Here is a 21,755-nt window from a genome sequence, read left to right as displayed (position 1 = left end):
CATAGGTCTGACCTACAGGTCCTACCCAAGGGCACGTCATTAAGGACTTAAAGATTTCAAAGAAGATTCTGACTAATTCGCCATGAGTCACTCGGTAGAGCATCTGCTTGGAGATTTGCTCTATCTACTCGACAGAAGACTGCCACTCGGAAGAATATGAAGCCAGTCGACCATAGAAGTTCAGAAGTCACTCCAGGGGGACCAAAGGGTAGGCATTCGGCTGGTCACCATAAGTAACATTTATTAAGTACGTTATCAATAACACACATCTTTGTCTTCATTACTCGAACCCTTGGTTGCTCGGGCCTTGATGAGGGGTAGCGCACTCTATATAAACCATCCCTCCCCTCTGGCACGAGGGTTCGCACCCCCTGTAACACACACTCCACACAACAAGAGCTCCCGAGCACTGAGACGTAGGGCTGTTACCTCCACGAGAGGGGTCTGAACTCATACATCGTGTGTACAAGCTTGCCGTAGCTAAGACTCCGCCCTCTCTTTTTGTACCACTCACCTCTACTGTCAGGTCCGTTCCCATGACAGTTGATCCAGGTAAACCTGACCCCCACTCTCTCAAGTTCCCGGAGGCCCAGGTCCACGATGCAATCGTTGAACATCTGCATCCTTGGAAAGTTTACCAAGTTGTTGCTTTTAACTATCTCCGACCTTCACAGTACAACACGATGGATGGAGCCACATAATTTTCACCTTAATGTTCTGATTCCAACTTTTGTGTAATAGAGTAGCTATATAGATAGTGGTAAGATTGTAGATGATGGTGACAAACTTACAAAGAGGACCCCGATGGTGGGAGGATGTAAATGAGGACGGAGAAGAAAAGCACAAGAAACTACTGTCATGGCATTGATTTCGAAATTACTACCAAGGCATGCAGTTTTCATATAAATCTATTTTTTTGTTAAAACGGCTACCACATGAGTGTTTTTTCTGCTGCAACGATGACATTTTTGGATGAAATTTCATGAATACGATGAAGATTCTTTGGCGTAAGGTCCATACCATATCATTCTATTTTGAATTGCTTGGGACGTTTTACCCCTTTTTATGTATCATTTTGATTGCCACTAGACGTTTTTATTAGTGTGGTCTCTTACAGTTATATATCATGGAGTTAGTTTTTTCCCATCTGTACCTCTGTCTAGAACACGTATCTCTTCGGGGTATGACATATACACATAAGTACGAATAATAAGTGAGGTCTAAGGCAGGTGAACGTCAAACTCACTTCATGAGCATTTGGTTACGTTGACGTTCCGGGAGGACAGCCATGAGATAGAAACAAACCCATCAAAAGATGAACAAAAGTCACATGCAGATGTGATCGGAAAGTTTGCCTACCCATTGAAGTCCCCAGTCAACAGTCGTGCACACATTAATGGCGTTGAGTTAATTTATGGATCTTGAATCACTAGGCGCCCTTCAAAGCTGGGCGCCTCCATTAGACGCCTAAGCACCAGGGGCACCCAGGGCTGGGCCTTGGTCCTCTAAATTCTTCTTGTGGAAAAACCATCTCCTATTTCTCCTGATTTTTTGGGGACTTCTTCAGTGGTGATTCCATAAAATTCCAAAAAAACAAAAGATGGGCATTGAAAACTTGATTAATAAGTTAATTCCTGAAAATAGCTTTCAAACATTACAAACTTAAAAGATAATAGGCATGGATAGAAGATGTAAATTGGTGATGTAAAAGGGCATCTCCAACAGATGAATCAAATGTAGATGTAAAACTAGTTGAACTTTGTGACCTTCTTCAGTGGCATTGCAGCGGCGGACAAATCAGGGACGGCGACGGAGGAGGAACCGAGCGGTGGGCAAGGTGGAGGTGCGGTGGTGCGGGGTGGCACTGCTGCGGGCAAGGCGACGATGAAGTGGTGTGCGGCGGTGTGCCAACGGTGCTGTAGGTGGGGCTGCTGGCGAGGTGGTGGTGCGGTGGTGCGGAGCGACCCAGCGGGGTGCTGCGAACATCACGGGCAAAGCGGTGATGGGAACGAATCGATTGGCGGACACGTCGACTGCGCGGTGAAAAAATGGTTGATTTGTGGCGTGCTGACGCTCGAAACACGATGGAACCGGCGGAGGTGCTGGTGAAGTAGGCGGATGTTGTGAGGGGCGACAATGGCGAGGTGCGATGGTAGTGCTGGGGGTGGGAGATGGGATTGTGGAAGGATAGTGAAACGACACTCGGTGGTTGGCACGCACTAGTAGAAAACAGGGCATTGAGCCAACCACATTGGACCCGGATTGGATATAAACCGGTTCTAAAGGGTCTGTCCGCTGGGCCCCCTCCCTGCAGCAAATGGCCGCAAGGCCTTTAGGACCAGTTTGTAACACAAACCGGTCCTAAAGGGTTTTGGACCGTTTGCTGCAGGGAGGGGGGCCCAGTGGACAGACCCTTTAGAACCGGTTTGTATCACAAACCGGTGCTAAAGTTTTTCTCATTTTTGCAGCAACTGCGGGGCCCCGCTGTCAGACCCTTTAGCACCGGTTTTTAACACAAACCGGTCCTAAAGCCCTCCCCTATATTCCACTCCGAGCTCAGCTCCATTTTTTCCAGCTCGAGCTCAACTCCATTTTTGCTCTCTCCTTCCTCTTGGGAGCTCTAATCCATCCCCATTTTTCTCCACCATTTGTCAAGATTGTTGGCACCCATCGGTCCTACGGTTAGCATCAACATTCCCTCTTCCGGCATTGCAAGTTCTGCTCGTTTTCTTGCTCATTTCATTTTTGTTGTGCTAGCTAGGTGTTTGATGAAATGCCTAAGCTAGAGAGAGTTCCTCATTTGTTATGTATACATATGCAATTTGAGCTCAAATTTAATTATGATTTGTGATTTTTTTTAGTGTCGCGCGCCTTGTCCCCTTCCTCACCGCCGTCGATCGCCCCGTCACCGACACAACCTTGGTGAGCCTATTGTTTTTATTTAACAAAACAAATTTTGATTTATATGATTTACATATTTACTTGTATATAATTTTCTTATTGTGTAAGAATTTTTTTATATGTATAGCGTCATGGTTTTGATATCCGTCCCCGTTGGCCCTCGTCCAGTCTATGATTCGGATGTGGTATATTATCTTTTATAACTAAATATTTTCATTTTCTGATTATATGACAATTAATTACGCCGACCAACTTGACATAGATATTTTTATCTAGGAGGTAGTGGAACCGGAAATGCCAATCGACCCTATTGTTGAGAAGTTACACTTAGTTGAACAAGAAAATGTTGGCCTGAAAGAAAGATTGAAAAAAACTGAAGAAAGGTTGAAAAAAACTGAAAGAGAGAAGATGACCTTGGAAAAGGTTCTTGCCGGTGTCGTCGATGGTCACAAGAGCGAGATGGACGCAATGCACCTGAAGATTAGAAAGATTAGAAAATATGCAATTAGTAAAGAGGCTTGGTATCATTATGCCGTCGGGTCAATTGTTACCTTTGTTGCGATTTTGATCGCATTTGTTGTTGTTTTTAAATGCATTAATTAGAGAGAGTTTTTATGGTTGGTTTCAGTGTGTATTTTTATGAGAACTATATATGTATGGTCACTATGCTACTTTGGTTTTAACGTGTGATGAACTTTTTGTATTAATTAATTAATTTAGTCATGATGATTTAGCATAATGGTTTTTGATAAATTTATATAATGCAGATGAACCGGCAATGGATGTACAGTGATCGACGTCGTCCCGAATTCCTTAATGGCATGCATAGTTTTCTCAATGTGGCTGAGAAAAACAGGCAGAATGGATTTATTTTTTGTCGATGTAAAAAATGCCAGAATAAGAGGAATTACCCTAACTCAAGAACCATACACACCCACCTGTTGCAAGATGGCTTCATGCCCAGTTATTTTTGTTGGACCAAGCACGGAGAAAGAGGGGTTGTAATGGAAGACAATGAAGAAGAAGAGGATAATGATAACTATCCTATGTTCGGTGAACACGGTGATACTGAAATGGGGGAAGACGAGCCTGAACTTGAGGACATTGTTGATGAGTCTGATGATGATCTTCGTCAGGTCATTCGTGAAGAACAGATAAACTGCGGAAGTGAAAACGAGAGGTTGAAGTTGGAGCGCATGTTAGAAGATCACAAAAAAATGTTGTACCCAAATTGCGAAGATGGCCAGAAAAAGCTGGGCACCACCCTGGAATTGCTGTAATGGAAGGCAGAGAATGGAATATCTGACAAGGGATTTGAAAAGCTGCTGAAAATAATGAAGAAGATGCTTCCAAGAGATAACGTGCTGCCCTGCAGTACGTACGAAGCAAAGAAGGTTGTCTGCCCTCTAGGATTGGAAGTGCATAAGATACATGCATGCATCAATGACTGCATCCTCTACCGCGGTCAGCACGAGAATTTAAATGCCTGCCCGGTATGCGGTGCATTTCGGTATAAGATCAGGCGAGATGACCCTGGTGATGTTGAGGGCGACGATCGCCCCAGGAAGATGGTTCCTGCCAAGGTGATGTGTCATGCTCCTATAATACCACGATTGAAACGTTTGTTCCGAAACAAAGAGCATGCCAAGTTGCTGAGATGGCACAAAGAAGACCGTAAGAAAGACGATATGCTAAGACAACCCGCTGATGGGTCGCAGTGGAGAAAGATCGACGAAAAGTACGAGGACTTTGCACGTGACCCAAGAAACTTAAGGTTTGGTCTAAGTACAGATGGCCTGAATCCGTTTGGGGAGCAGAGTAGCAGTCATAGCACCTGGCCCGTGACTCAATGTATCTATAACCTTCCTCCTTGGTTAAGCATGAAGCGTAAGTTCATTATGATGCCAGTGCTTATCCCAGGCCCGTCGCAACCCGGCAACAACATTGATGTGTACCTGAGGCCACTGGTTGATGAACTTTTAGAGTTGTGGGCTGACGAAGGTGTACGTGTGTGGGACGAGTACAAACAGGAGGAATTTGACCTACGAGGGTTGCTGTTTGTAACCATCAATGATTGGCCCGCTCTTAGTAACATCTCAGGACAGTCAAACAAGGGATACAGCGCATGCACACACTGTTTAGGCGAGACTGAAAGTATACATATAGGCAAGAATGTGTACCCGGGGCATCGTCGATTTCTTCCAGACAGGCATCCCATAAGAAAGAAAGGAAAGCATTTCAAAGGCGAGGCAGATACACGGAGGAAGCCAACCCTCCCTAAAGGTACTGATATATATGACATGGTCAAAGATATAAAAGTAATCTTTGGTAAGGGTCCTGGCGCACAATCTGTTCCGAATGACGTCGACAACCATGTAGCCATGTGGAAGAAGAAATCTATATTCTGGGAACTACCCTATTGGAAATTCCTAGAGGTTCGCTCTGCGATCGACGTGATGCACGTGACGAAAAATATTTGCGTGAACCTGCTAAACTTATTGGGCGTGCATGGGAAGAAGTCGAGAGATACACCAAAAGCATGGCTGCACCACCAACGTATGCACGAACGAGACGACCTGATGAATCCAGAGAATTTCAAAGGTCCTGCCAACTACGCTCTTACCAAGGAAGAGAAGGAGATCTTTTTCCAAGTCCTGAGCAGTATCAAGGTCCCGTCTGGCTACTCGTCGAACATAAAAGGAATACTAAACCTGGAAGAGAAAAAGTTCCAAAACCTAAAGTCTCATAACTGCCACGTGATCATGACCCAGTTACTTCCGATTGCATTGAGGGGGCTTCTGCCAGAAAACGTGCGAGTACCCATTGTGAAGCTATGTGCATTCCTCAACGCAATTTCTCAGAAGGCAATCGATCCAGCAACTCTACCAAGTTTACAGAAGGACGTGGTCCAATGTCTTGTCAGCTTCGAGTTGGTGTTCCCACCAACCTTCTTCAATATTATGACGCACCTCATAGTTCACCTAGTCCAAGAGATTTCCGTTCTCGGTCCTGTATTCTTACACAATATGTTCCCCTTTGAGAGGTTCACGGGAGTCTTGAAGAATTATGTTAAAAACCGTGCTAGGCCAGAAGGAAGAATGGTCAAGGGCTATGGAACAGAGGAGGTCATTGAGTTTTGTGTTGACTTTATTCCTGACCTGAACCCGATCGGTGTTCCTCAGTCACGCCATGAGGGGAGACTGCGTGGAAAAGGCACGCTAGGAAAGAAATCAACAACATGTATGGACGAGCAATCTTTCACTCAAGCACACTACACAGTTCTAGTTAATTCCAGCTTGGCGGCTCCATATATCCAGGAACACAAGGATATTTTACGCTCGGAATACCCGGAGCAACCTGAAGATTTCATTGCTAAAGAACACGCGAAGACTTTCGGCGGTTGGTTGCAAAGACGTCTCATTAATGACAACATTGTTGAAGATGAGCTATACTTGTTGGCCAAGCAACCATCTTCAACTGTATTGACCTTTAAAGGGTACGAGATAAATGGTAACACATTTTACACGGCAGACCAAGATAAAAAGAGCACCAACCAAAACAGTGGCGTCCGGTTTGATGCAAAAGACGACAACGGGCAAAGGGTCACATACTATGGTTACGTAGAGTAGATATGGGAACTTGACTACGGACCTTCCTTTAAGGTCCCTTTGTTCTGGTGCAAATGGTTCAACCTGTCAGGCGTGAAGGTAGACCCTAAGTACGGAATGACAACAGTGGATCAGAAGAATCTTGGGTACGGCAATGATCAATTCGTCCTAGCCAATGATGTGGCTCAGGTTTTCTATGTGAAGGACATGTCTAGCAGACCGAGAAAAAGAAAAGATAAGGAAGCGAATACATCAGACGATGAGCCAAGGCGCCACATAGTTCTTTCAGGGAAAAGAAACATCGTGGGAGTCAAGGACAAGACAGACATGTCAGAAGATTACAATAAATTTGATGAAATTCCTCCCTTCAAAGTCAAAGATGATCCAAGCATCCCGTTAAATGATGAAGATACTCCATGGTTACGGCGTAATCAGAAGAAAGGCAAGAAGAAAAATGGATAGGGGGTGTTGTTGGTGATGTGTAATAATGTATTAAACCTTTTATGTAATTGTGTTGACTATTTTGATAAATATCAAAAATTTGACCAGTTTCCACTAAATTTGACCATTTTGATAAATATCATTTTTATTTTTTAAGTGTTAAAATGACATTTAGACAATTTGTAAATAAATGTAAAAGAAAACAGAAAAGGGAAACAAAAAAGAAAAATAAAAGAAGAAACAGGAAAAAGAAAAAGGAAACAAAAAAATATCTTTATATTTTCAAATTAGTTTGATAAATATCTTATTTTTTATTTTTTTTATTGTTTTAAATGACATTTGGACAATTTTTACACAAAATATCAGAAAATATAAATATATTTTTATAAATATTTGATTTTACAAAAGCTTTTTGAGTCTACTTTGATTTTATAAATAAATGTAAAAGAAAACAGAAAAGGGAAACAAAAAAGAAAAATAAAAGAAGAAACAGGAAAAAGAAAAAGGAAACAAAAAAATATCTTTATATTTTCAAATTAGTTTGATAAATATCTTATTTTTTATTTTTTTATTGTTTTAAATGACATTTAGACTATTTTTACACAAAATATCAGAAAATATAAATATGTTTTTATAAATATTTGATTTTACAAAAGCTTTTTGAGTCTACTTTGATTTTATAAATAAATGTAAAAGAAAACAAAAAAGGAAACAAAAAAGAAAAATAAAACAAGAAACAGGAAAAAGAAAAAGGAAACAAAAAGAAAAAGAAAACAGGAAACAGAAAAAAGGAAAAAAGAAAAAGGAAAAAACCTTTAGGACCGGTTTTTAACAACAACCGGTCCTAAAGGTGGGTTCGCTCGCGCGCCCAATTTTTGGACCTTTAGTACCGGTTTGTGTTAACAACCGGTGCTAAAGGGTCTTTAGGACCGGTTGTCAACACCAACCGGTGCTAAAGGCTCCTAGACCTCTCCGGTGCCGCCATCTTCTCGCCTTCCCGCGCATCTTCTCTCCTCGCCGCCTCTCTCCTCGCCTTCTTTCCTCGCCGACTCGACCTCCTCGCCGCCTCCTCGCTGCCCCATGCCGCCTCCTCGCCGCCCCACGCCGTCGCCTCCTCGCCTCCTCGTCGCCTCCTTGCCGCCTCCTCGCCGCCTCCTCGCCTCCTCGCCGCCTCCTCGCCGTCGCCTCCTCGCTGCCCCACGCCGTCGACTCCGGCACCGGCAGCAGCGAGGAGTCACGGTAAATTCAAGAGCCGGCAGCAGCGAGGGTGGTTTGCATATCTTCACTCACATCATTGTAAATTCAAGAGCTTTAAACTCTTGTGATTTTTTTTAAAGTCACGGTATATCCATATTGTTGTAGTTCCTATTTTCGTCTTCTTACGTTTTAGAATCCAATGTTTCCAAAACTATTTCTTAAAGATGAATCAACTGCCGAAACATGGTGGTATGGTCATATGCAAACCACATACTATTACTAGTATTAATAGGCCCGAAATTTTTGTTTCGCCCCGGACCCTCAAAATATCAGGACCGGCCCTACCGATTCTAAGCGGACCCTTAGACTTTATTCTTACCGTTTTATCGATGGAGATCGCAAAGTCCTATGATTGTATAAATGAGGTGACGTTTCTAAAAAAACACCCGAGCATTTGTGCCAGAACTGCGGTGAAGAAATCTGTGTCACACAATATAACTGTGTTGGCCAAGGGACCCTTTCGCCATGTCCCCCCGACCTCTCACTAGTTTTGCTGGGGAAAGTTTCCGACGATTCCGACGATTCCATGAAACTTTCCGATGATTCCGTAAAACTTTCCGACGATTACGACTCCGACGATTCCGTAAAAATTTTCCGTAAACTTTCCGGTTCCGTAGACAAGTTCCCCAGCTCGGACAACAAGAAGCACAGTCAATTGCCCCGCTCAAGGTGTTATCTGACCAGGCTTCAGTGTCCGGTCCACGCATGGGCGACGTAGGTTACGCTATTGCTGATGTGGTATATAAATATAAGCCCGAGCACCCTCTGGTCGAAAATCCTAGTGCTCTAACAACCCAACTATGGAATTTACATGTTTGGTACTTGGAGGCCACAAGGCAAAAGAGAGACTGTATCATGGCGGCAGTTCAGGATCAACACTACTTCGGAGAGTACGGTGTGGAGGTTGGGTTCGATGATTTTTTCCAGATGTACAATCAACGTGCCCTCGACAAAGCTATCGTCAGCTGCTACTGTTTGTAAGTGATTTATTTATGTAATTTAATTATTTAGTTAAGCTCGCGTTCATTGCCCGTATAATTATCATTCACGAGACATTCTTTTTGTACGCTACTATGCAGAATGAAGATTCGTGAATGCAGGCTGGCAGGAATCTGGGACTTTGGGTTCATTGACCCGTATTCGTTTCATCAAGAGACAATAGAAAAGTTCAACAAGGATACACCGGATGATTTGCTAAGATTTTTGAAGCGACAAAGTACCAAAAAAGAAATACTTTGGCCCTACGGATTCAAGTGAGTGTTACTGTCTTATACACATTCCATTTTTCTTACCTGATGTTAAGTGTAATTGATGAGTATGCATGACTGCGTGTGTACACGTGCGCAGGTCCCACTTCATATTGTTCATCATTAGAATCGATCAAGGACAAGTTGAAGTCTGGGACCCGTTAACCTGGGACGCTGACACATGGAAGAGCGCGCGTCAGATGCTTCAAAGGTATATATATATCGGCCTCTTTCGTTCATCGGCCTCTTTTTCGTTCATTTCCTGATATCAAGTAAGTAATAATTAACTCTTGTATTCATTTTACTTTGTCGGCCAGGGTTTGGCAAATGTTCATCAAGGAAGAACCCGGTACATGGGCAGACAAGCTCCACTTTCAGATTAACAAAGTAAGTAGAACTACGTACCCTGGTTTCAATACCATTACCATTCTCTTGATTATTATTAATTTGACTGAATTATGTTCTCGTATATAGAGCGTCCCGCAACAACCACAGGGCACTGATTATTGTGGATACTACGTTTGCGAGTACATTCACTGGATTATCAATGAGAAATCCCGTACTTCCAGAAATCTAGAGGTACGTAACCGGATCTTCACAACTTTATTTATGTTGCCATCAATTATGTTTAGTTTTGTTCATAACTTAATTGTTTTCATCTACTTCTTTTAAAGCTGCAACGAAAGCGGGCGATGCTCAGACCAATCCAACGTTGCAAGGCAGTTGCAGAGGAATTGACAGGATTTCTCCTCACGCAAGTCATAGATGAAGGCGGAGAATTTTTCCATCCTATGAACCAATAGCCAGCTCCCTTCTCTATGCAAGTATACAGCTATAGGAAACGAACTTCAAATTATGTAATGATAATCGGTCCAGTACTTCGTGTTACATGTATATATGTACTTTTATTTGGTGCATCAACATTTAAGCACAAACACGGAATCGGAAACACTTAACCGCAAACACGGAATCGGTGTTTCCGGATACGTGTTTCTGATTACGTGTTTCCGATTCCGTGTTCGTAAAAAACGGAACACGGACACACGAATCGGAAACACGGAATCGGAAAGACGTAAACGGAAATATGGAACCGGAAACACGTAAACGAAAACCCTGAAAATACGGAACACGGAAACACCGAAATACGGAATCGGAAACCCTGAAAAGAAAAGGAAAAAAAAAGAAAAAAAAGCATTAGGACCGGTTGGTGTTACCAACCGGTTCTAAAGGTCCTCCGCCTGCGCGCACTCTTCGGCGCCCACGTGAAGGCCTTTAGCACCGGTTTGTAAGAGACCGGTGCTAAAGGGGGGGGGCCTTTAGTCCCGGATACGTAGCACCGGATGTGTATCCGGGTCCAAAGGCCCTTACCAACCGGTTCTAATACCCCTATCTCCACTAGTGACGCCACAAGCGTTTTTTACATCTCCTGTATGTGGAGATATATATTTGCTTCGCATGGTGTTATATTTTACATCTATGAGAGAGAGAGATGTATTATTTGTTTTTGCATCTACATCATCTGTTGGAGAGGGGTTTTTAGGCCTATGTGGCTAACATCGATCTTTGAACAAGATTATTCTGGAAAGTGAGTTAGTTGTGAATACGGCCAACAGTATAACACACCATGACTTATAATCCGGGGTTATAATTTTGTGATAAACGAGATGCATGATAATTAACCAACTATTTAACAAATTGTATATTCTGCAAAAGAATTTTGTTACTAACATGTTTCATAGAGAGAATTGAAAACTTCATTATATCTTTATGCCATGTTAAAGTGATAATTGTGCTTCGTGTATTTATATATTTGACCACTTCACATATTTGCTCCTATTTCATGAGATTCATCATATAATACATATACAATAGTTATAACCTTCACACAGTGATGTTAACACATAAGCTTCATACAGTAAATAAAACTCCCTCTGTTTCAAAATAAGTGTCGTTGATCTAGTACAATATTTGCACTAGTTTAGTACTAAATCTGCGACACACTTATTTTTGGACGGAGCGAGTAGTACATAGAGCATTGCATAATCCCAATTCATGTTATGCAGCTCATGCTAATATTAGCTTCAATACTAGAACATGTGAAATTCCACTACCATCGAGGAGTCAATATTTCTGACCGTTCAAGCTATAAGATAACAGATTTATAAACACATATCCTTCATTTGAATTATCTTGTACCAGTTACGAGGCAATTATTGAATTAAATCGTTCAACATAATACCTTGAAAGTTACTAAGAGACCTCATATAGCTAGGAATTTAAATATTTGTTAGAGTTTAAAGATAATTTCTAGAATATTGGTTTGTACGTGTTAGTAAAATCTGGAAGACAACCACTTTTTCTATTTTCTCAAATAAAAATAAATCCCAGTCAGTTAATTAAAAGCAATAGTGTCAGATGTGTGCATTCCTGTCTTTCCCAAGGCCGGTTTTGTGCATTACATGACTCTTTATGTTCCATGTACCCAAACATGAATCTGCAACAAGTAATAGTGACAAGTCCAACTCAACAACTTAATCATTTCTTGCAATATCTATATTTTGTGCTTCATAAGCGTAAGCCGAGTGTATTATATGGGATGATACTCGGTTTACCTACAACACCATTACGGAGCCGCGGGCAGCGTGCATGCCATGTGGCAGGTACGCTTTGCCATGAGTTGCACTATAAGCAGAGTGCTTCTCCGAGGCAACTTCGATTTACCTGAGTTTACACCGTGTCCATTGTATAAGCCAAGTGTGGAACGCCGTATTTACGGCATACACGTAGCTAAGTCGAGAACTATATGTACATCGTGTATTCTGATGGGTATGCTCGGTATAGCATTGGGCTTACAGAATGATACTAGGCAACGCGTGCTTTTCCTATACTGAAGCAATGTGCAAAATCGGGATAAAACCATGTTAAAAATCTTCAAATCTGATATTTTGGTAGAAGATTGACTAAATGGGACAATATGTGTCATAAATGTATAAATAGGATAAAAAGTGAAATTCACTCTATATATAAAGGAAAACTCTTACCTTCGACTGACTGATCCGGGCCACCTATCCACCACCGCCTCGTTCGTTGATCTTGCTCTATGTGACGCACCAGATGGTGCCCGCGCGCCAACGGAGCAGCGACCTAGCGCGCACGGTCCTGAAGCTGGGAGGTGGCGGCTACTGGATCTGAGAGGGCGACGGCACGGCCGCTAGCCCCCAACGCCGGGCGCTCCCGCCGCAGCCCATCCGCCACGACGTCGAGCGGCCCTCCCATGGCCCCCCACCCCCAGCGTCGCCAGCCGCTCGCCCACCGCGACGGTGCGGCCGCTCGCCCCCAACGTCGGCCGCTCCCGCCGCAGCTCATCCGCCAGGACGTCGGTCGACCTCCCCTACCCCTCACCCCCGTGCTGCCAGCCGCTCGACCACGACGCCGACCAGCCCAACGCAGCACGCAGCCCCTCCGCCCCTGATGCCGGCCAGCCCTCCCCTCCCCCGCGCCGCCTGCTGCTCGCCCCTGACGCCGGCCGGCCCTCCGCACGCGGCAAGCCGCACCACGAGGAAGCCGTAGAGCAGATCATTGTGGCGATGAATGAGGTGCCATGCTCTATAGCTTGTGTGTGTGCCTACACGCAGCTGTACTACACTAAGCTTTATTCATAAAAGCAAGTTCGACTAAACATGTATGCTACTAATCAAATTTTGGAACACAAACAAATCTCTAAATTAATAACTAATTAGTGGTTAGCTAAACAACACACATGGATGCTTTAAGGACACACTGCTTGTGCACTGCGATCTCTCTCTCTCTCTCTTCAGTTCATTGCAAATAAATATCATTAGTTTAGTACATCATATTATTTGTACTAATGTCCCCATTGATAAACAGGTTACATGTATCATTCTAAAAAGTATGATATTTTAAACATTAATTAGCAAGATAAACATGGACCATCAGCTATCAATCTAAAAAGGTATGATATTTTAGAAAATGCTGGATATTCAGTTCATTCCAACAGGAAATCAAGTTTGTTGCTGAGTTCACTAAGTTTATGCAAGGGAAACAACTTCAAGCCTTCAAACACAACCTAAACCTTGACACGTTGAGATTGAGGGAGGATGCTAAAGAATAGGCTTGTAGTTTTGTGTAACGTGACATGTTGTCACGATGTTACGATTGTATGTGTGCATGTGTGTAACAAACTGTGGCAGGTTGTTAGCCAAGGATCGGCCTTATCCGATCCTGTATAGATTGGAGTAGGAGCAAAGCCTAGCAACAACATGTGCCGATTGCATTCTTTGTTCTTGGTATTTAACACAAATGTGTCCCTGTAGAAGAGCATACACTTCATGCCAAACTTCTTTCAAACATTTGCCATAAGTATATATTTATATTTCCATAATGAAAAATAGAGTATTTCTTTCACTGTAGACCACCTTGGTTTCGTGCAAGCACAATCGTCTAACAGAACCATGCCTTATGTCTTCTTATTACATAGAGGAAATCACTCGTCAAATTCTGAATTGGCACCATGTCTCTAATTCTAGCCTTTACTACTAATAAATAATAACATACATCTATTTCTACTATCCATTAAAAATTCAGAGAAATACTAGAAAATCTCAACAAAAGGAACTCTAACCCCCTATTTAGCACATCAGAAAACCAAGACCCAAGGGTTTAAGAAATTACCCACCCATACCTTAAATTATTGTGTCGGATTATTTTTGCCGTGTACGTGCAATATAGAATTTCAGTTATAGCAAAATAGTTCTGCCTTGTGCCTATTCATTGTTCGGGCCTGATAAAAAGTCAGTGATCCCATCCAAAGTTATGTTTGTTACTCTGATAAAGCAAAATTTCTTATGTAGATTGATCGGTATTTGAATGTTCTTACAAACTGTGGGTATATGATGGTCTTTGCCCCTTTTCAGCTCATACATAATTTTAGTTTTTCTTTTTCCGTTAAACTGAAATTTTCATCAAACTGTTGTATTAGCCTACACAACTCATAATAAATTTCAGATTTAATTTATGTCAATTTTTTTGATAAACATGGAATTTGTATTGCAATTATGTTGTAGTGTACATTGAAAGACAGAACTAGAGCATCATATGAGGTATTCGTGTCTTTTTTTTGGCTCTGATTTTCTTACCACAAGAAACACACTGTTATATGGTGGATTTACGTATATTGTGCTTGATTTCCCCTTTTGAGGGTGAAAGCTAACTATCGTTGAAAGTGATACTTCGGTTGAGAAAGCATTGTAAATACTACTCGCCCGCATATGCTTTGCCCAATCACACACCCATCATAAGTTACTTTATGCGCTAATATGAAAAGCTCATGAGTTACCAATACAACACACATCCGTATTAATCTGAATTGCACATATTAAGAGTAAGGATGAGAATGGCAACATTGACAGAATAAATAACAATCCGATAGAGCCATACATACTTAGTAACTTTAATGTCGCTGGCTGTATTTCTAGTAGAACAAGTGTTTTACAATTGCATGTAAACAGCTACAAATTTAAAATATTTTCCTGTATACAAAAATTGTACATGTTACTGATACACACATCCGAATCCTTGAGTCGAAAGTTAATATGAGCACCATGTGAAGCCCTGTTCATTAGTTGAAGCCTATGACGGTGTATTGCCACGAACTTATCATCGTTCGTCTTTACTAAAAGTTTCATTCTTTCTAGCACTCTAGCATTGAGCACGAAAAAAGTAACAAAATCAATGTCAGATTTTGTGCCCCGATAATAATCCAATACTATTGTTTTCAGATGAATGTCAAAACATGTGTTGGTAATGAGACCCCGGTATTTACGACGCCACAAATTGTTTTTCCATGATTTCTGGCACTGAAAAAATCGGCAAACCATGTATATAAGAACTTCACAACAACAAGTAGATCAATAAAGAAACCAAAGAAATTGTACTATCGGTAAAATTATCATCACCTGAATGTACAACTTCTCCAAGCACGGAAAGGTTGTCATCAATTCAATAACCATGTCCAAATTAAGAGTAGCCATACCAAGAACCAAACACTTGATTTTGCACGCCACTGTTGCAAGGCCACGAATGCGCGGTCCCTACATCAAAGCATGAAATCCAAAACATTAGACAGTAATATAGGTAATTTCTGTATATATGCAGTGAAATGCAATTTATTAGAAGGTTGACGACAGTAAAAAATAATTGAAGAAGAAGATCAGCTACCTGATGATGACGAATATCTGTGGAACCCAACACGAGCCTGGTGGAGTTGGTACAACCTAGGGTGTCCAACTTAGGCACGGAAAGCGCGGCTACATGCAAATCATGGTTGTGATCAAGATGGATCAATGTTTGAAGATGAGGGGCACTCTCGATAACGAGTTCCTCTATGGATGGATCTGGCGAATGATTATCGACTGCAATGGTTGTAAGGGTAAACGAATTGATCCGGAGGCGACGGGCTCCAGTGCACCGAATAATTAGCAAGAACTCGAGAGAAGGGCTGCCGGCAATCATGCTGTTGAGTGAGAAGTCCGAGAGGTAGACATAATGAAGAACGAGCTTCTTAAGCTGGGGGAAGTGAATCCCCTGAAGTGCGTCGTCCGTGAGTGTGAAATGTCCGAATTCGGCAACACAGAGGGTGGGCGAGAAGCGGAAGATTAATGCCGGCACCGGCATCGGCTGCCAGTTGTGCCACCGCCGACGGTAGAACTCAAGCTCCTTGAGTTTATCCAGAGTGGAGGACAGGAGACAGGCGTCGACGGCAGCATCGTTGTCCATGTCCGTGGACAATTCTGGGCGAATGGAGAAGCGGTGGCAGACGCCTTGGTGGGAGGAAATTAAGCGTTGTAAAACATCACCGAGTTTACCATCACCGAGTTCAGCGCAGTCGATGTTGAGAGGAAGAGAGCGCCAAAGGGGACGCCAGCGTCTCGCGAGGATCTGCGTGCGGCCGCGTTCCTTGATGGGGAGGAGCGAGATAATCTAACGGAGCATGTCGTCGGGGAGGTCGCTGAGGTTTCTGATGTGGTGGAGATCTCGTCCGTCTCCGCATCCATCGTGTTCAGCCGCTCCGGGATCGGGCGGTGCCGCCGGTTGTGCCGGAGCCGGATAGCGCTCGACCTCGAGTGCGGCTGACTTCCTCTTCCGGGTAGCCGTACTCCTACTACTACGGCCGGCCTCCATCTGTTTGGCAGAGATCGGCCCTGAGGAGAATTAGGTTCTATGGTGGAGCTCGGGATTGGAGAAGGACTGGGAGGGGAGGCTAGGGCCAGATGCGGAGCGGACGAAGCAACCTCGATCGCTTCTGAGGAGAGTGTGTGTTTGACACTTTGACTGCTGGCTTAGTACGATGGATGACAGACCATGGCGGACGTGAGTAAATGGAAAGGTGACATGAGCAATTAGAAACTGCCTAATGTGACATGTGCGCATGCATGGCCGGCCCCAGATCAATAGCGTCCCCTTGACGCTGCCAAAACCCCGCTGCTCAACAGCTAGCATGTTTTTCAGAAAAAAATAGTACTGCCTCAATCTCAAAATAAATGTCTTAAACTTAATACAAATTTATACTAGAGCTAGTATAAAGTTAAGACAATTATTTTAGAACGGAGGGCGTACGTCGACACCTGCACCTTTAATTTAGTTTGTTGCGGAAGAGAAGATCGTGTCAAAGGTCGCGACAGTAAGAGCATCTCCACCCGTTCGGGTTCGCGTTCCTCGTTCCAAAGATCGCCCGAAAGGGTTAAATTTTTTTTATTAAATCGTCCCAAATTCGGCCAAATCCCAATCAAATTCAAACGAAATTCATAGTTTCGTTAAAATTTATGCAAAAACTGAAATTAAAACATAACTAAACATTAAACTAAGCTTGAGCTAAGCTAAAGCTACCGCCCGCCGCCGCCGCCTTCTACATGCCGAGGAGCTTGTAGAAGTTGGTGTAGTCGTCGTCGCCATCGTCGTCGTTGCCACCCGCTCCGCCGCCATCCTTGCTGCACCCTTGCCCTAGGTCGCCGAGCCGAATGGGGTTCGAAATCGCCGGCGCCTCCTCGCCGCTCTAGTCAAGGATGACGATGACACCCTCCTCGCGGCCACGTCGACGGGCGGCGATCTCCTCCAGGGCGCAACACTGGCGTTCCATTTCTTCCCGGATGTAGTCTTCCCGCGTCCATTTCAGGGCGGCCTCGTCGGTGGCGACCATGGCGGGGTGCTCCTGCTCGACGGGCAGGAGCCCCGGCTCCGTCTTCGGCTTGACGAGGCGGGAGGAAGCGTCGGGCTCGTTGATGACGATGTCGGCGCTGCGTGTGCGCCGCCCCAGCAGCGTCTCCTACAGCTCCGGCTTTACGAGGAGCAACGCCAGCGATCCGGAGGAGCGGGAGCGGGACGGAACGACGAGGACGTCGCCGTCTCCATCCTCACAGGCGTCCAGGAGCTGCCGCGGTGGTGGGAGAAAGCTGGCGGCGGAGGGTAGTTGTACCTGGGCGTGTTGGCGCCCTCGATATGCTCGAGGACGGCCTTCATGGTGCGGCCGGGGACGCCCCACCAGTGGCGCCGCCCCTCAAAGTTGTGCCGGCCAGTGGGCTCGACCCCGTTGGTGGCGGCGTGCTAGTTGGCCGGACGACGTTCGAATAATGTTGTCCACAGCGCATTGTTGTCGAGGGTGTACCGCGGGAGGTTGCACGAGTCCTCTGGCAGGCCGGACCTGATGCGCGCAATCCCGGCCCGTCGCTCAGCTCCGATGGCTTGTTGTGGCACTGGCACGCCGCCGACGCTTAGCCTCCAAGACCCCGATGCCCGCATGTCAGGCGGCGCCCGGTACTCCGCCTCGTAGAGGTGGCGGGCCTCGTCCTCACGGAGGTGCAGGCGGCCGAAACCATTGGCGACCGCTCCATTGCCGGTGTAGTGTTTGACCATCATTCTTGGGTGGGAGAGGGAGAGAAGGCGCCGGGGGTGAAGAAGAAGAGGAGAGAGCGTCGACGGGGAGAGGTGTGCGAGCACCGGCTGGGGGTGGGTCGCCTTAGATAGCCGTGGGCGGGCCGGCCTGCAGAGCGACGTCGTGTGAACGCTTGGCAAGAGCCGACGGGTCGTGCTCACGGGGACGCGCGTCGCCGCACCTTCACTGCTCGTCCGTGAATCAATGTAAGGCTGACTGGCGGCGCAACCATCGCATTGATTCCCTCGGGAAATGAGGCGATGAGGACGACGACCGCGCGGCCACTTGCTGACTCGGCGGGCCCAACGTTTTTTCGCGCCAAAAACGTTTCCGCCAGCGCCCCCGGGCGATCCCGCGATGGGTTCGGCCTGGGACCGCCGAAGCTTGAACCGCCCGTAAACTAAGCTTGAACTAAGCTTAAACTACCGCTGCTGCCCGTCACTGCCGCTTTCTCCATGCCGAGGAGCTTATAGAAGTTGGTGTAGTCGTCGTCTCCATCGTCGCCGTTGCCACCCACTCCGGAGCCGTTCTTACTACACCCCTGCCCTGGGTCACCAAGACAAATGGGGTTCGAAAGCGCCGGCGCCTCCTCTCCACTCTCGTCAAGGATGACGATGACACCCTCCTCGCGGCCGCGTAAACGGGTGGCGATCTCCTCCAGGGCGCGGCATTGGCGCTCCATTTATTCCCGTACGTAGTCGTCCCATGCCCATTTTAGGGCGGCCTCGTCGGCGGCGGCCATGGCGAGGTGCTCCTGCTTAACGGGCAGCAGCCCCGCCTCCGTCTTCGGTTTGATGAGGCGGAAGGAAGCGTCGGGCTCGTTGTTGATGCGGGTGTTGCGTGTATGACGCCCCAGCGGCGTCTCCTGCGGCTCTGGCTTGACGGGGAGCAACGCCGGTGATCTGGAGGAGCGGGAGCGGGAGCCGGACGACGAGGACATCGCCGTCTCCATCGTCCTCGGCGTCTAGAAGCTGCCGCGGCGGCGGGAGAAATTTGGCGGCGGAGGGTAGTAGTACATGGGTGTGTTGCCGCCCTCGCTGTGCTCAAGGACGGCCTCCAAGGTGCGGCCCGGGATGCCCCACCAGAGGCGCCACCCATCGGAGTTGTGCCGGCCGCGAGGCTGTCGGGGGCGTACCGCGGGAGGTTGTGCGAGTTCTTCGGCAGGCCGGACCGGATGCGCACAATCTCCGCCCGTCGCTCAGCTCCAGTGGGCGGTGGTGGCACCGGGACGCCGCCGGCGCTCAGCCTCCAAGACCCCGGCACCCACATGTCTGGCGGCGCCGGGTACTCAGCCACGTAGAGGAGGCGGGCCTCGTCCTCACGGAGGTGCCGACGGCCGAAACCGTTGGTGTCCGCTCCATCGCCGGGGTAGTGTTCGACCATCGTTCTTGGGGAGGAGAGGGAGAGAAGGCGCCGGTGGCGAAGAAGAACAGGAGAGATCATCGGCGGGGAGAGGTGTGTGGCCACCGGCGGCGGTGGGTCGCCTTATATAGTGACGGGCGGGCGGGCACACGGAGCGGCGGCGTGTGAATGCATGGCAGGAGCCGACGGGACGCGCTTCGCCGCGCTTCACTGTGCCGCCCGTCAATCAATGGAAGGTTGACCGACGACGCAGCGTTCGCATCGATTCCCGCGGAAAACGAGGCGATGAGGACGACGATCGCGCTGCCACTCGCTGAATCGACGAGCCCAATGTTTTTTCACGTCAAAAATGTTTCGGTCGGCAGTGTTTTTTCACGCCAAAAATGTTTCCGTCGGCGCCCCCGGGAGACCCCGCGTTCATCCAGTTCTGACAGTGGCGATGGTATGAGAATTGAGAAGGGCATGCATGCACGCACTGTTTGGATCAGACAGAAAGTATATATCTCGACAACTGTAGGAAGAATGTGTATCCGTACAATCGTCGTTCTCTTCCGCCCAAGCATCCCTTAAAGAAAAAAGGCAAGCATTTCAATGGCAAGGCAGAACCCCGGGGGAAGCCTGTCATCCGTACTGGTGTTGAAGTATTTGATATGGTCAAAGATTTAAAAGTAATCTTTGGAAAGGGTCCTGGCAGCCAACCTGTTCCTAACGGCCGTGATAAGCGCGTACCCATGTGGAAGAAGAAATCTATATTTTGGGAGCTACCCTACTGGGAAGTCCATGAGGTCCACTCGGCAATCGACGTGATGCACCTGACGAAGAATCTCTGCGTGAATATTCTAGGCTTCCTGGGCTTGTATGGGAAGTCAAAAGATACACCGGAAGGACGGGAGGACCAGGAACGTCATAAAGGAAGAGATGGCATGCATCCAGGGCAGTTTCAAGGGCGTGCCAGCTACGCTCTTACTAAGGAAGAGAAGGAAATCTTCTTTGAAGTCCTGTTCAGTATCAAGGTCCCGACTGGCTTCTCGTCGAATATAAAGGGAATCGTAAATATGAAAGACAAAAAATTCCAAAACCTAAAGTCTCATGACTGCCACGTGCTTATGACGCAATTGCTTCCGGTTGCATTGAGGGGAATTCTACCAGGAAATGTTCGCCTGGCAATTGTGAAGGTATGTGCATTCCTCAATGCAATTTCTCAGAAGGTAATCGATCGAGAAAGTCTATCAGGGTTACAGATTGATGTGGTCCAATGTCTGGTCAGCTTTGAGCTGTTGTTCCCGCCATCCTTCTTCAATATAATGACACACCTCCTAGTTCACCTAGTCGAAGAGATTAGAATTCTCGGTCCTGTGTTTCTACACAACATGTTCCCGTTCGAGAGGTTCATGGGAGTCTTAAAGAAATATGTTCGTAACCGTGCTAGGCCAGAAGGAAGTATCTCCAAGGGCTATGGAATAGAGGAGGTCATTGAGTTTTGTGTGGACTTTCTTCCTGACCTTAAGCCGATTGGTGTTCCTGAATCTCGGTATGAGGGTAGGCTGACAGGAAAAGGCACACTAGGAAGGAAAGAAAAAGTATGTATGGACGGGCATTCTTTCTCTCAAGCACACTACACAGTTCTACACAATTTCACCGTGGTGGCTCCGTATATCGTGAGACACAAGAATATTCTACGCTCCGAAAACCTCGGCAAGGCTGACTCTTGGATTATAGGGGAACACGAGAAGACTTTCGGTAGTTGGTTGTAGACACATCTCATGAATGACGACACCATTGAAGATGAGCTGTACTGTTTGGCCAGGCCACCATCTTCGACTATATGTACTTTCCAAGGATATGAGATAAATGGGAATACATTTTACACGGTTGCCCAAGATAAAAAGAGCACCAACCAAAATAGTGGTGTCCGCTTTGATGCAATAGACGAGAATGGGCACTGTTTGGAAACATATTACGGGTACATAGAGGAGATATGGGAACTTGACT

The 21,755-nt window shown here is 46.0% G+C and overlaps 1 protein-coding gene across 1 annotated transcript; it reads right to left on the bottom strand.

Annotated features, from left to right (window-relative positions):
• Window positions 1–14,912: 14,912 nt before the first annotated feature.
• On the bottom strand, window positions 14,913–16,847 carry LOC123397923. The gene is made up of 3 exons (XM_045092436.1): window positions 15,692–16,847; window positions 15,430–15,564; window positions 14,913–15,330 (listed from the first exon to the last, which is right to left on the bottom strand). Exons 1-3 carry the CDS (start codon window positions 16,247–16,249, stop codon window positions 14,983–14,985), a joined length of 1,041 nt encoding a protein of 346 aa, XP_044948371.1. The 5' UTR covers window positions 16,250–16,847; the 3' UTR covers window positions 14,913–14,982.
• Between the last annotated feature and the right edge of the window lie 4,908 nt (window positions 16,848–21,755).

Source organism: Hordeum vulgare, chromosome 5H (assembly GCF_904849725.1).
Source record: "Hordeum vulgare subsp. vulgare chromosome 5H, MorexV3_pseudomolecules_assembly, whole genome shotgun sequence".
Lineage (NCBI taxonomy): Eukaryota > Viridiplantae > Streptophyta > Magnoliopsida > Poales > Poaceae > Hordeum > Hordeum vulgare.
The sequence above is the reverse complement of the archived record's forward strand: the minus strand, read 5'-3'. Positions and strand labels throughout refer to the sequence as shown.